General features: G+C 49.3%; 7 protein-coding genes across 7 annotated transcripts, besides 7 other annotated features; all 7 read right to left on the bottom strand.

Moving 5' to 3' along the window:
* Positions 1-3,726: part of a sequence feature (sequence corresponds to BAC RPCI93-43M14) that runs on past the window's edge.
* Positions 1-15,195: part of a sequence feature (This entire sequence corresponds to a 31,430 bp segment of BAC clone RPCI93-29D18.) that runs on past both edges of the window.
* Positions 247-271: a microsatellite.
* Positions 275-301: a microsatellite.
* On the bottom strand, positions 526-3,720 carry Tb927.7.1660 (hypothetical protein, conserved; the record flags this gene model as incomplete). Its single annotated transcript, XM_840697.1, has 1 exon — positions 526-3,720. One exon carries the CDS (start codon positions 3,718-3,720, stop codon positions 526-528), a length of 3,195 nt encoding a protein of 1,064 aa, XP_845790.1.
* Positions 3,727-9,351: a sequence feature (sequence corresponds to BAC RPCI93-29D18).
* Positions 3,923-6,163, bottom strand: Tb927.7.1650 (hypothetical protein, conserved; the record flags this gene model as incomplete). Its single annotated transcript, XM_840696.1, has 1 exon — positions 3,923-6,163. The coding sequence occupies one exon, from the start codon at positions 6,161-6,163 to the stop codon at positions 3,923-3,925; it is 2,241 nt and encodes a 746-aa protein (XP_845789.1).
* Positions 6,825-8,555, bottom strand: Tb927.7.1640 (GTP-binding protein, putative; the record flags this gene model as incomplete). The annotated part of the gene is made up of 1 exon (XM_840695.1): positions 6,825-8,555. The coding sequence occupies one exon, from the start codon at positions 8,553-8,555 to the stop codon at positions 6,825-6,827; it is 1,731 nt and encodes a 576-aa protein (XP_845788.1).
* Positions 8,996-9,592, bottom strand: Tb927.7.1630 (hypothetical protein, conserved; the record flags this gene model as incomplete). The annotated part of the gene is made up of 1 exon (XM_840694.1): positions 8,996-9,592. One exon carries the CDS (start codon positions 9,590-9,592, stop codon positions 8,996-8,998), a length of 597 nt encoding a protein of 198 aa, XP_845787.1.
* Positions 9,352-15,195: part of a sequence feature (sequence corresponds to BAC RPCI93-27M11) that runs on past the window's edge.
* Positions 10,039-10,941, bottom strand: Tb927.7.1620 (hypothetical protein, conserved; the record flags this gene model as incomplete). The annotated part of the gene is made up of 1 exon (XM_840693.1): positions 10,039-10,941. The coding sequence occupies one exon, from the start codon at positions 10,939-10,941 to the stop codon at positions 10,039-10,041; it is 903 nt and encodes a 300-aa protein (XP_845786.1).
* Positions 11,665-13,611, bottom strand: Tb927.7.1610 (6-phosphofructo-2-kinase/fructose-2,6-biphosphatase, putative; the record flags this gene model as incomplete). Its single annotated transcript, XM_840692.1, has 1 exon — positions 11,665-13,611. One exon carries the CDS (start codon positions 13,609-13,611, stop codon positions 11,665-11,667), a length of 1,947 nt encoding a protein of 648 aa, XP_845785.1.
* Positions 13,986-14,005: a microsatellite.
* On the bottom strand, positions 14,281-15,177 carry Tb927.7.1600 (C-1-tetrahydrofolate synthase, cytoplasmic, putative; the record flags this gene model as incomplete). The annotated part of the gene is made up of 1 exon (XM_840691.1): positions 14,281-15,177. One exon carries the CDS (start codon positions 15,175-15,177, stop codon positions 14,281-14,283), a length of 897 nt encoding a protein of 298 aa, XP_845784.1.

Genomic DNA, 15,195 nt, shown 5'->3' with positions numbered 1-15,195 from the left:
ACGTTCTTTTTCTTCCTTTTTATCTCCTTTCTGTTAAATAACCCTTCTTCTTTACTGTTAACCTTATTTTCAACGTTGTTATTATTCCTATACCTTCTTTTGATTCCCGGTTCTTTATCCCCGCTTACAATATTATACCAACTGCAGTAGTTAATGTTTTACTGATGTGCGCCAGGAACATCCAAGGGAAAAAAGTTAAAAGAATCGAAAAAAAAAGTACACAGGACACCAGAGAAGAATTTCAAAAAACAAATAAACAAACAAACAAACACGGATATATATATATATATATATATATATAGGTTACCGGTTGTAAGTAAGGGGTGAACAACGTGTATGTGATATTGAGAATTAACAGCCGTTTGGTGTACTGGGAGGCACCTATGAGTCCCAGACTTCGCGCAACAACCATTACATGCAACAATATTGCCGAAAATATGCATGGTCACCATTTTGGTACCCCTTTATACGTTATTCCATTTCCAACTCCCCCGACAGAAAGTCCTGAGGTATAATCCTCCCACTTCAACTCTCTCGTATTTCCTGCACTGGCAACATGAATTGTTTTTCTTCTAGCAGACCCTTTATGCGCTCACCGTGCCTCCGAATCACATCTTCATGCACCGTATTTTCCACGGCGGCATCTCGATAATTTCGCATTGCATCAGCCATACGCAGTAACGGTTCAACACTACCCTCCCCAAATACCTCCAGAGAAGAGGAAATACACACTAACATCGCGGCTGCAGCTGCTTTTGCCATAGCGTGCGGCGTGTGCCTAAACACGTCTTTGCAGAGTACACATGCCAATTCAACAGAGACACGAGGCGCAACCGCGATAACAAAATGCCCAACGAGGTGCAATGCTGCCACCTGCACTGCCACAGAGTGTCTTGGCCCACACAACTCCCTCAACAGATCGTACAGAGAGTAACCGTACATCTGCCGGCTGTAGTCATCGATGTTTCGAAGTGTGCGGCCCTCCGTATCGTAGTCACATAAACCCAGCAAAACATCAAGCAGTCGAACCTTCATTCGATCTAGTTGGACCGGTGTTGCAGCAACTGATGCTTGCAAGGGGAACTTCGACGACCTACCGCGCACGTCACGAGACAATTGATAAATAAGGAGGTTTCCAATAAACGACGAATCCGGCGAGTCAGCCCGTGCAAGGGCCCACCACACCATGGTTTTAATGGCGGCAACGGCGGCGCATGCGTCATCCACCTCTGCTAACACACGACTGAGTACGTGTAATGCGGGTTGTACAGCACCCACTAACTTGTCACTGTAGTGAGACGGTGCATTCCGCCTTTTGCTAGCTTCGTCCTCCGCCATACGGGAGAGCGCGAGTAAATGTACTACGAGGGAGCCAGTTGACCGAGTTTCAAGACACTTTTCCGCCTCCACTGCCAGACGACGGTAAGTGGAACGTACTTCGTCCTCACTACTGTAAGAAACGGTATTGCCAGTGGCGTCGTGATCGTCATCCACACAACGACCCTCGCATCCGACATTACTACTGTACTGCCGTGATGCTTCCATAGCAGCTGCAAGAGAGCCCTCAGCAGCCGCGGAAACGTCATCTGAAGATGAATCTACGGCCGCGTGAAGTGCCGTTAACACTGAAAAGAGCCTCTCCCCGCGCAACAGTAAGTCTTCAGCGGCCTTCCGGCGATCTGCAATTGTTGCGTGCTGCGCAAACACGGCAGTGACGACATCTTTGCAAAAGACTTTTGGTATAAGTAACACAGTCCAACGCCAGCAAACAAAGGATATGGTTGCTACAACGGCTAAAACATCACACACACAACCCAGTGTGATCTCGGCGCCGAACACAGCATCGGCGCTTGTACCTAAACATATACACTCAACCATGCGCACCAACGTAATTTCTTCTGTGCGATCACAGATTTCCTTGCCCACTTCCTCCTCTCCCTGGTCGTGAATTGTGTTGGAGTACAGGAAGTTAACGACCCTGCGCTGAGGTCTTAAACCGACGTCTGAACCACCGGTGCCACCACACCTACTGTTAGATGAGTCGTCAGGGGATGTATTACCTTTCGCGGCACGCTGCTGACATTCCTCCGCGGCGGCAAGCAGTACGCCGCGACACAACCCGCTCGGCGTTGACTCACTCATTACCAATTCTTGTAGCCCACGTATGCGTCTCACAGTGGGGGAAGCGGTACGCAGATCCACACCAACAAACCCGGACACTCGATCGATAGTTACGGAGCCACGAACAGGGCTCAGAGCACCACGCACGAATATGTGTGCCATCTCTTCATACTTCCCCTCAACCTTCCACAGAGCCGACAGCAGCTGCTGCAGAGCGAACCGATGCGGCGGCGGCAGCGAATCTTGAACGAACACGAGCTCCAACAGCCCGGGAGCAACGGGAGGGAGGGCAAGAAGCAACGCAAGAGACGAAGGCCCGAGGGTGGAGCCCTTAGCAAGCGCACAAAAACGACTAAGAGCCTTTACGACCTCATCAGCACCATTCGATGGAATGCCACCACTACCAGAAGTTCCCTCGCAAGTGACCACCGCAGATGTGTTTGCGGCGGGAATATTTGGTGCATTCACGGAGGTGCGCAGAGTGAGAGCGCGAAAAGCCGGGGTAAAGAAATACTTGTTATAAAGATAAAAACGCTTGTAGCAACGCTTAAAATAGGTTTCGTCCTCGCTGCGAAGCGGTAACTGCGACACGGTGTTCAGTATTGTCGCAAGGCAAATGTGGAGACGTTCCTCCAGGGTTTCGGGCTTCACCAGTAGGTTCCTCTCCAGTTTTTGCTTTCCCTGTAAAAAAGCAGGGAGAGCCACCTTTTCCTTAGCCAACAAAGGCGCAGCAGCGTGGCAGACGGCAATCGCCACCAACTGCGACGAAAGAGCGCGAATCTGCTCCTCCAGTGAAATATTCTTGCAATACCTAACAGTAACAATCTGCTCATTTTCCTGTTGTTCCTCTTTCTCAGATTTCCAATGGTCTCCACACAACCACGCATGGTCCAGTTTGATGGTGAAGAGGCTCGCGATATGCTTAGCTGCATGTACGCTCATGGAGTCGTCCACGCGGTCATCGAGTAGTAACACGTCAATTACAGACCTAATCCCATCGGGGAATGAGAGTACAATGCCGTTAAGTATGCCGGAAACCAGTTTCTTCCTCGATTTAAACCTGGAGGAAGCAAAGAGTCCTTCACTAATGTGATTTTGCGATACTTCTCCACTCTGCTTCGTACTGCCATTAAGAAGAAGCGGGTAAAGTGCACGTACGACGCGCCGCTTTTTATGCACACGCGAGAAGCAGAGGTAAAGCAGCAGTTCACGACAGTAGCGTCTTGTGTGAATGTCAACGTAGAATGCAGACTGTGGTACTTCCGATGCCACTCGATGGGGGGCACTCCCAACAGCCACCTCCACACCATCCAAGTCATCTTCACCAACAAGTAGTAACAGTGCTGCAAAGACCTCTTGCAAGTAATACCGTTCGATGAGATAGTTTGTATCCTCTCGAACTGAGTGAGAAAAGTTATCAGAAGCAGGAGGTTGCAAGAAGTTGTCAAGAAGACACATGAGGGATTCAAAGACGCACACCTCAAACCTTGGCGCGTGGTCGATCAGAGCCTTCCGTAGATTCTCCCTTAATGCCTCTGCCTTTGCACTTACTTCACTAAGTTGCGAGAGTGAAACATCCCCCGTGTTTCTACCCCCCATATGATCTACGGAGCACGAAGCAGAAATGAAAGGGGGCGGTAAAATGGTATCAAAATGACGATGAACAGAAAAAGAAAAGGAGCGAATGGGGGAAAGATGACCAGTTGGGACAGAAATGAAATGCTCTGGAAGGCATGCCGACACAAGTTTAGTAAATGACAGTAAGGAATGGACAAACCCAAAGAATCGTACGGCGGATCAGCTATCCTTCGCCGTCACTCTTGCTGTCACTCCTACCAACCACAAACGCCGTCCCTGTTGCCGAGGTAGCTCCGCTGACCATGGCACTTTTTTCGGCTAGCAACATCAGTTCGACACCGTCGATCCATGCCCTCACAGTGTGTTGCAACTCCGCCACACTCCACAGTTTCCCCTCGTCTGCATCAGAAGGTAGAGCACCGCGTACAGTTAGTGCTAATAGTTCATCCTTATAGCCGACCTCAGCAAGTACACTGGAGAGAGCCTTCCACTGTATAAAGTTGATTGCAGGTTTATTAGAGGGTAATTTACACGCTTCACGCCGGCAAGCCACTACAGCCGCAAAGCACTTGTCGTTAAGGAGCCAGCGAGCAGAGATATATACGTCCCTGATGAGACGAGGGAAGGCAACAAAGGCTGTCAGCGGTAAGTTTGTGGGTTCGCGCCTCAAAAGGTATTCCAATACCCCCCTCTCGTCACTCCAGTTAGATGGAATAAATGCGGCCGAGAACTTCCGCAACCCATCAACAGAGTGGCGCCCCGCAGCAACCAACTCCAGAAATGACGCCAAGCATTGAAGGGGCCAAACGAACATACCGGTAAGAAAGGTACAAACGACGCCCTCTTCCGCCAGCAATGTCTCGCAGTTAAGATTCCACCGTACGCTACGTGCAACTTTCGTGTCAGTCAGTTCCGCATCCTCGCCTCTCGACATGAGTGTGGCGAAACGTTGGCACAGCTCACCATAATGGAATGGCCGTTGTGCTTTCCCCCTCGGTTCCTTCTTCCTACATGCTTCTCTCTCCCGTTCCCCGTCACTATCGGATGTGTCGTCCATGGGAAACATCGGCTGTCCTCCCTCGAGTATTGGCACCAACACACGGGCAATCACCTCATAACAGTCTGCCGCGTCGTCAATGCCGCCACAGTCAATTGTCCCGTCTCGCACACGACGCAGAGCTTTCAGCGCAATATCCCTTACAGCCGAACAGACCGCATAGTTGGGGAAGATGGCACGTGTCCCCACCTTGGCGGAGTCACGCAGTAAACACCAATCCGCATCCTCCACTTCCTCCACTGCACAGAGTACCTGATCTCTCCATCGCGCACTCACTGCACTCCAAGTGAGACGGGCCACGCACTCTCGGGCCCCAACCCGGGTGGATTCAAACGCCATACGTTTCCTTGCTACCCTCTGCCGCAATTCCGTCAGAAGCTGGAGATGCACAGCCGTATCATCATCACCTTTAGGGACCTCACAAAGTCGCTCAAAAATCTCCTCGTCGCGGTCTAGTAGGTTCCATACCGTTAAGCGCAGATATGGTGAGATATGTTGGATGGAACAGAACGTGTCAAGGTGGCGGCCGAGCATAACAAGCGCGCGAAACTGCAGTTCCTCATCCACAAGCACGTCCTCCATACCAAACGCTGTTGCACGTTTTGGGTGGGAGCAGATGCGGTTTTCCTCGAGTGGTGGTCGCCGTCGCTTTGGTTCAATAAGTTGAATTCTTGTATTCACCTCTTCATGGGGGTGAGGAATGGGAAAGCGTACAATACGGCCAACACGCGGCTGCAAATACTGATCCTCACTACGTCGGTCTCCCTCATATCTCCGCAATACATTCAGTTGATTAGAAGTGCGCTGCTGGTATGAATAGCACTGCAGTTCGGCGCTTTTTCTAATGTTAGCTTGTAACTGCACCTCATCCAAATTCTCCTCTTCGGGGAATCCAAACATGTTTAGTGTTTGAAGGAACGCTTGACACAGCTCACCAGCCTTCATGTCTGACTCGGCAAGCGAGGTAACGTTGTCTAGTAGGCTACTTATCTGCGAATGAAAATACTCAGCTAAATCCTCCTGTTCAGACGAGTCACTGCTCAACATTTCCAAGTCCCATAATGCTTTCGTTTGCGTTCGTGCCTTGGCAATCAGCTTCCGTCGTTCTTCCGACGAAGGTTGTATTGCGATGCAACCACAAATATGGTGGAGTTGTTTCAGCATGGATACGTAAAGAGCCATGCTCACCTCACCCCAAATATACGCACCTAACGACGGAGGAGATGATCCCGTCCCAGTTGGTTCGTCGTCATCATCTTCACAATCATCATCCATCTCTTCCTCCCCCTCTTCAAGTATGTGCTCCATCACATCGCCCGCTTCCACATCATCGATATCTCCTCTATTGTCACCGTTGAAGCCCGTTTCATCCGGCAATTCTCCGATGGACCTCCGTCTTTTGCCCATGAAACTAATGTCTAAGCGGTGTCACCCCTCTTCCCCTCCTTCTTCCCGAAGAAAAAAAAATTGTATCTCTTCCCTCTCCCTCCCTCTCTTAGTTGTTTTTCTTTTCCAAGCCCCACGGAGACGTGGTGGGATTAGTTGAGGAACTACACCACTCGTATGAATACATTTCACCGCAAAAAAACAAACGTAGACAATGGAGGAGGAAAAAGGGAAGTCATCCACAGAAGACAAAAATACATGCATCTATACATATGTACCAGAGTTCCCAAGACCTCTCCAAAATAAGGATAAGTAAAAGAAAAAATTCTTCTCACTCAGTTGATAAACGCCACGCACGTAAACCCAAGGCGGGGGGGGCTTCGAACGATTCGTGATGGCTGCACTGTGACTAGAGAAGAGAGCATTCACAACAACGCGTAAAGCGTCGTGCACTCCTTCCCCATAAGTCGAGTTAATCGACGCATAAAGTAGCTGGCAAACAACCAGGAACCTGTATCCATATAGTTTCAACTTTCCATAACACGGTGTGCTTCGCACACCAACCGCCGCAAAAAATACCGCAACACCACTTATTCAACGCAGGACCTCGATGCACTTATCACATATCGATTTCATCCAACGTCTTCCTTATCATTTTATAGTGTTGACTTCCCTGTAAGCATTAGATGTAGTCAGGGTTGGAATCCTTTACCTCCTGTATTAGTCGAATCGGTACCCCGCGGAAGTCAAACTCCTCGACAAGTGTGTTCTTCATCATTTCCTGAAGAGCCTTTGGTAACGTGTTGGAATCATTTTTTGTTTGTAACTGCAAGAGAAACGTTGGAGGTCTCGTATTTACCTGCGTTATTCGACCAATCCGCGCCACGTGATAAGGAATGATAACAGATTTTTCCATTTTCCTCCAAAGGCGAGTCAGCTCCGCTCGTCGAACACGTTTATTCCATTTATCATATAACTCGAGTGCTTGGTCCATCAGCAGAGTAAGGTTCAGCCCAGTGTGCGCGGACACCACAACCGCATTGCTATATTTTACCTCCCGCACTTGTCGCTTAATCTTAAAGTCAATGGCTTCCGCAGTAGCGCTTTGATCCAGTACAGCGTCCCATTTGTTTGCGCACAATAGAAAAGGTCTCCCCTCAGCGGCTACGGAGTGAAGGACGGCCATGTCGTACTTATTAGGATGACCCTCCGTTGCATCAAACACCACAATAACAACGTGGGCAAAACGAATCTCATTGACAGACAATCCGTGAATACGTCCGATAAAATCACGATCGGCACGGTAGCGATGGCGTGCCAGTCCAGCAGTGTCAATTAACTTGAGCTTACGACCTTTGTAACTGCATGGCAGCTCCACGGGATCGCGCGTGGAATTTTTCTCATCTACGGCTCGATTCCGTTCAAACCCCACCAGTCTGTTTACTAAACTCGACTTACCACTATTTGTCCTTCCAACGATGGCGATGCGGATAAAACGATCGCTGCAATTTCGTTCCCGAATCTCCTCCATCGCACTCTCATCACCCTGCATTGCCAGATCTTCAATGTCCCAATCATTTTCCACCTTATGCATGGCGTGGATATGATATAACGGCTCTAGCACAGCAGCAAGCATCTCCAGCCCCGACTTACGCCTTGCAGAGAAAGGGATGGCATTTCCAAATCCAAGCGAGTTGTAGCGGTCGAGCACCGCCTCTTCCTCTTCCTCCTGTATGAGATCCATCTTGTTAGCCAACAACACCACCGGCATATGTTTGAGATGAAGATATTGCATAAGGCTTAATTCTTCAGGCATAATGTCCTCATCAACAGCGGTCACAAAGATTGCTGCATCGGCGGTTTCCACCGTGCGAAACGCCTCCTCAACCATTCGTCCCTGCACCATTCCTGGTGTGTCAATAATAGTGAAATGCATCCCTTCCAGTTGTGCCTGACCCTCAACCGAGTCACGAGTTATGCCATCGAAGTCACGCACAACATTACTACGACCAGGCACGGTGGGTTCCAGGCGGAGCAGGTTGAATAACGAGGACTTACCGCTGTTCATGCGCCCCACAATGGCAATGCGCAAACGCTGATCCCCCAGTAGTTTCACCACCGGCCTCCACCCTGCAACTCGACGACGCTGCTCCTCGGTTCGCTTAGTATCAGGGAGTGCCGGTGTGATGTCGTTGAGAATAGAACCGGAGCGTTTCATTTGAGTGCGCCAGTCCGCATGAAGCCCGCCGAGGATCTGTCGCTCACGCGGCAAATTAAATGAACCGTTCATCGGTGATTCATTCTGTATTTTTGTTGCACAACCTGATGGTGGCGTTTGCGTATTCGTAGACACAAGTCGCGTTTGCAGCAGCAGAACTCGACGAAGCACAGATGCAGGGATGCAGCGTCTCATGCGATATCAATGGCGTCCTATCACAGTAGTCCGGCCTGTCGTGAGCAGGCGCAAAAAAAAAAAGGAACGCACGGAAAAAGAAATTACAGAGTTATCAACAACAATAAAAGCAACAACACATGTAGGGAAATGGATGATACAGCGTGATGCATGATTATCACGTCGTAGGAAAAGGTTTTTTTTATACAAAAAAAAAAGAAAGAAATGATGGCATACCAAAAAGTTGGGGCCAACATTACCTTGGCATGGGTTGTCAGAGAAAAGACTACGAATCCGCGCGTATTCACTAAATGCGCGAGGTGAAAATTTTATGTTTTAGTATCGTCGCGTGGGCAAACACGTGAAAAGTGGTGGCAAACCCAACACGATGAGAGAAAAGGTAGGAAACGCCCTGTGTTTCACTCGGTTAAATTGAGCGAAAAAAATAAATAAATATAACGCTATTGGTGGAAACCTACCAAGCACTTTTCAACGACTTTGCGCACATCACCGTTTTCTGCTTCGGCAAGATAGGTTTCGATGAGACACTTAACGTCATCCGGCTGTGGTGCATGACTGGAGAGAACTAACATAAGTAAGTCGGTATCCACGTTGGGATTCTTCAGTTGCCCGCGTACCACAGCCCGGAGGGGGCGTGGATCAGAAGGGTCATAACACTTGTTCTCTACAAATACACGAACTGCCTCCGTCCGACCTCGCTCGCAGAGTGTAAGGAAAAGATACTTCAGTTGGTGTTCCTCTATTGTGCGCTCACGTTCCTTCATCATGCCGAAGAGAGGCCCCAGTGGTAGCGAATGATCATAGAGAACGGCCGTAGCAACCAACGATGCAAGCTGATTCTCGTTTGCCAATTTCACTACAGTGTCAACAATCTCCGGTTCACATTTCTTCGTTATTACCTCAACAAAAATATTGTCCTCAAGACAGCCGGGTATTAATTCGTTCTCGTGCTCACCGATAAGTGCTCGAAAACCGTCGGTGTCCTGATTATATATACACTGACGGAGCAAAGTTGTGATGGACGGCTTCTGACCCATTCAATATTAACACCTGGCACACGCCAGTTCGCGCGATGGAAACCTTAAAGGGAATCGCAGCCGGGTGAACTATATTTTGGACAACACTACTCAACAACAACAAATAACGGTGGCCAACACTTTCACCCGCGCCTGCTTTATCTCCCCTTTCCCTCTTGGTTATTTGTTTTCTTAAGTACAAATATATGACTGAAGCAGGAGCGAATAATTTTGTTATGTATCACTACGGGAAAGCTCACTAAATTCATTCAGGTATAAGGAACGAGGTAGTAAAAAGAAAGAAAGGAGGGGAGTGATAGGAGGATATAAACCACGCGATGGTGAAACGGACCGCCCGCCGCAACAAATGACTGTAGCTTCCCACTTCGAGCTCGCGTGCGCATAAGAAAACCTCACCATTGCAGCTATTAGACAAATTACACAAAAATGGCCCATTCGCGCCAACGTTACCTGCAATAGTTTATGTTTACACGAGAAAGAAGTGTTGGAATAGAGGCAATTAACACGCCATACTTCGCCGTATTGTCGTAGAGATCGAACAATGGAGCGGCCACAAGTTCCTCATCTCCGTACGTTCCCGTCAGCAGCATGCGGGGTGGCATGTGAACGAGAAAAATGGTGCGTACTTCCCTTACATCATTCTCCGCAACGTGAGCCGGAACGTACGGATACATCAAGGGATCAAAGTGTGGTCTATACCACCGCGCCAACACTTCACCCACTCGAAATGAAGATGATGAAGCAGTAACAGCGGTGCCATTGGGATGTGCGCTACCGACATCAACCACCACTTCACTCCGTTCCTCCTCCGCTGTAGAGGACGAAGTCAAACGTTTTGATTCGTTGAGAAGATCCCTTCCTAGTTTGCGGAGAAGGCACAGCTCCTCCGGTTCCCCATTCCTGCACCGTCCACCGGGAAGCCGATACACGGCGGTACTGTTTGTGTTCGTCGCAGGTAATACGCGCGAGCGATTCGTTGTTTTAACGTTGTGTCTTAGAAGTAACACGTGAGGATGGTCGTGCGCATGCACAAGTAGTACGCCTTCAACTGACTGGACGCGCTGCTGCTCTCGGCACCGTGCCCTGAGGCTCATGAGCTTCTCCAATGGTGTTTTTATGCGCCGTTCAGAATTTGTTGTCCCGCCGCCCGCCTCACGTCGTTTGTTTGCGTTACCACCTCCCACACCACCACTGCCGGTTTCGTTGCCACTCGCGCCGCCGCTGTTTCCAACACCGGTGCCTCCTGTCTTGTTTCCCCGCACAACTGCCTGCATAACACTGACCACCGAAGGATCCTGCAGCAGATAACCGTCAAAGGGGAAGACGTCGATCTTCGCTTTAAGTGACATCCCCCCAAGCAGTAAATATTCTACTGGATATATTTATACGACTTTAGGAAGCCAATCCGCTTTGGGAAGCCGGCCGCCCGCCGTCCAAGGGTTGCTTTTTCTAACAGTTGTTTCTCACTGAAACCCCTTTAAAATGAACTTGTCTAAACTTAATGTTTGCGTCTCAGTGTGTCTTCTCTTCACGTGCCTTTTTTTTCCCGCCTCCTTTTTTTTTTTTAAGTGAGTCAATTGTAAGTTGATAGTCAGACAGGAAGAGAGGGGAAAAAAAAAACATGGCAAGCGAAAGAAAAAAAAACAATTAGAGAGAAACAAAAAGTTTTAATTAAAAAATAAAAGGAAAGCCATGTGCGTTGACTAGCGATCAGAGAGAGATAATTTCACTGCAAGACAGCACACCACACCAACGCAGACCGTGCTGTTAAACGTACGCTGAAATAAGTATAAGATAATGTGGATCAACTTTAAGGTGTCTGGCAAGAGGAGAACCGACGGTGGCAACATGACTCCCATAAGGCAGTCATTCCGGCACTTCTCTCCCTATATTCCTTTGACTGTGGGGAGGGGGAGGGAGAGGCGTAAACTCAAACATATCACGTGACCATTAACATATACGTATATATAAAGGCGCACAGAGTTATGAATTTAATAGGCAAATACCTCAAACCCATAAACAAAACGGCATCGAGCTTGTTTCTACTTCTACAAATTCCCTTCCCGCTTCCCTCAAAGTTTGTTGAAGTCCTCTGTGCGGCGGCAGTGCCGTTGAGCGCCCCCATGGTAGAGCTGCGCAATGCGGTCAACCTCATGGGAAAGATCAATTATCTCTGCCACACGGTTGTCACCCACACGTCGAATCTTCACCACACATTCCAGCGGTATATCAATTGTGTACGCATTTTGCGGGGCGATCACGTTGCCGTCCTTGCAGACAAAGTAGGAGTAAAGGCCTTGAAGAAGATGGAGATGTGAAACTACGAGAACAGAGTGGTCACTTGCCTGAATGTCGTGAATGAGCGGCTCAAGTCGCGCATTAAACACTTGGTGTGTACACTCGCCGTTAGGCCACGCGGTCAGGTAGGGGTCATCCAAAATATTCCTAAGCGTCCCAGGCATCGTACGTCGCACATCGGATAAAAGCATTCCCTCACAATCCCCACGGTTGATGTCGTCGAGTGTAGGGAGGTACGACACACGACAATTCACGGCTGGGCTGGTTGAACCAGATGCAAAATATGGATCTTGCGACAGCTCGTTGCGTTTATCAAAGTAATGTACAGTTTCCGTACAGCGAACGGCGCAACTACTCATCACAACAAACCGCTCTGCTCCATGTTCCCGGCGAAAGTACTCAAATATCGCCCTACCATATGCTCTACCCCGCTCCGTGAGTGGTGAGTTTCCGCCGATACGCTGGTCAACGAGATCGATGTACTCTCCAGAGCGTGTGAGGTAAATATTGTGAGAGCATGGGTTCAAGTTGTGCAGCATATACGCCAAGCGTGAAGGCATCCACCCGGATATATTGTTGAGTGAAAAAACCTCTCCATTTTCAACGCGAATGTATGTAAGGTCCTTGTCTACAACGGGGTCAAGTGAGGTGTACACGGCCTCCAACTGCTCCATTTTTTCATAATACTCTTCGACAAACCTGTCGGAGGCGCCAGTGACCATTTCCTTCGCAAGAAGAACGTTGTTCCGTATACGTTCAGACACTGTGTTAATAACTTCAACAAACACGACGCGTCCCTGTCGGATGTGCCCCGTTTCCATCACTGCGTTAAATAAGGCCATGCGACGGACCGAAGTAACATTGCTTCCAGCAAGTACAGCAACGCCGTCTTCCTGGTGAATGAAATGTGTCATGTCGTGCGCAATGGCCTTTGCTACCCGCAATTCCATATCTACGTCCTGTGTTATGTCACAAGAAGCGGGTTGTCTTGGCGCTAGTTGATGCACATAATTGTCGTAGGTGAAAATAGAACTTTGCAATCCGTTCCACTGAAAGTAGCGCTGAATCTGCCGCGCAGTGTACATTTTCCCACGCGCTGGAAGTCCCACCATTATTACAATAAGGCTCCCCATCATGGGTCGTGGAAGACTGGAAAAGTCTGGATGTGTTGCTGTCAGAGGAGAATCTTCTTGCAAACCCTCACCCAGTACACCATCGAGTTCCTGCGGGGGGCTGCGAGCACCACCAGAGGAATCACAGATGCAGTGACTCATTAGGAGCTCCACTATTTCTCGCGTGTCGCTTCTAACCGCAAGATCCATCGGAGTTTTGCCCTCTTTGTCTGTTGCCGTCACGTCGGCGCCGAACTCAAGAAGAACCCTAGCCACCGTGACGTGTCCCATAAGACAGGCAAGATGCAGAGGTGTGCGCCCGTGATAATCAACACAATTGCAATCCGCCCCACCACTAAGCAGAACGCGTATGCCAACCGTGTCACCTGACGCGGAGAGTTGGCACAGTTCGACTGCAAGCATGTGGGCTATCGTTTGATCAATCGATTCGTCGGTGGGTGCCTCCTTTGGGGACGTCGCCGCCATATTCTCAGTCAAATAAAGTGTAGCAAGTTGGTCATCAATTCGCGCAATTTCCTCCTGTATAGCAGCCATGCGATTAAAAGCAGTCTGCACGGGCAGGCGCCCTGAGCACACCAGGCAGTCCATCGGAGCTGGGCGCATAGTCGTGGCTGGAAGAGAGAGCGCGTGGGGCGCAAACAAGGTGGAACATTACAAAGGGAGTAATAACAACAAAATAAGGGAAGAAAACAAAGGGAAAATAACACAACTCGGGTACCGTAAAGAAACAAAAGAGTAAATGTAAGAATGAATGGTACGGGAACAAAGAGGAACAGGGTGGTAAAGGACAAGCAGGAGGGGAAGTCACTTTACTTTCCATTTACTACATAGCAAACGAATATGTGATGTTTACCCACCGCAGTCAAAACCACTATGAACCTAATGGATATGAAACTCAACTCAAGTGCGAATACGAACAAATTACGGAAATACAAAGGTGGAAATGCGACGTTTAAATACTTCACACACACACACACACACAAGTTTAAGGTAACGGGTGGGGTACTGAAGGTATATCTTCTCTTCTCTGTCAAACGCGCTGCCATCACGTGGCGTTTGAACCCGCATAATTCAATACATTACCACCACAACAATACGCACCGAGTAGTGATAGTAGTAGTGTTGTTGTTGCGCTATGTGCTTACATCCGCCAGCATATGTCACCACACCCTCTAAAAGGACGGAACAACGAAAAAGTAAAGTATCAACTACCATTGGGATCCGACATATGAGGCCCCCATCCGTCCGTACTGTAACTCACAAGGCACGAACGCTTCTTTTAAACATCGTAAGAGTGTTCTTCAGCAGCATGCTGACAGTCACAGGACCAACACCGCCAGGCACAGGTGTGATATAAGCGGCTCGCTTACGCGCCACATCAAAGCAAACGTCACCCACAAGACGATATCCCGGCACCTTCGATGGATCGGCGACGGGTGTGGTGCCCACGTCAATAACTGCAGCACCAAGCTTGATCCACTCCCCGCGAACAAGGCCCGGCTGACCTGCAGCAGACACAACTATATCGGACGCTCGAACAATGTCCGCAATGTCACATAGTGGCGTCGCGGAGTGCACTACAGTAACCGTGGCATCTTCATTTGCCAGCAAAGTGGCAACGGGCAGACCAGCGATGTCACCCCGTCCAAGCACCACTACCCGCTTTCCACATATTTCCACGCCACTGCACCTAAGCAACTCCATCACGGCAGATGCGGTGCACGGAACAATGGCAGGATTGCGTTCCCTAATGTGGAGCTGACCCACATTGACTGGAAGTAAACAGTCTGCATCCTTCTCCGGCTTAATCTTCGATAACGCTGCCACCTTGTCGATGTGCGGCGGAAGCGGTAACTGCACAACGATGCTATGGCATGCTTCCTCCTCGTTTAACCTAATCACCTCCCGTTCCAAAGTTTCCTGCGTAACATTTGCAGGGAGTTCCACACTAAAGTTGCGAAACCCGCAAGCGGCAGCGGCCTTACGTTTCAAGCGGACATACGTTTGAGAGTCCTTACGCTTACCGCAAATGATGGTGGAGAGCCCCGGACGTCTTCCTTTGTAACGGCGTTCCAACAATGCGACCTCTTCAGTCAGTTCCTTTTGAATGGCCTTCGCCACCGCTCTGCCGTCAATTACAACCGCCTCAGGCATTACTCGTGCGGGATGAAG

The sequence above is a fragment of the Trypanosoma brucei genome, chromosome 7, assembly GCF_000002445.2.
Source record: "Trypanosoma brucei brucei TREU927 chromosome 7, complete sequence".
NCBI lineage: Eukaryota > Euglenozoa > Kinetoplastea > Trypanosomatida > Trypanosomatidae > Trypanosoma > Trypanosoma brucei.
The sequence above is the reverse complement of the archived record's forward strand: the minus strand, read 5'-3'. Positions and strand labels throughout refer to the sequence as shown.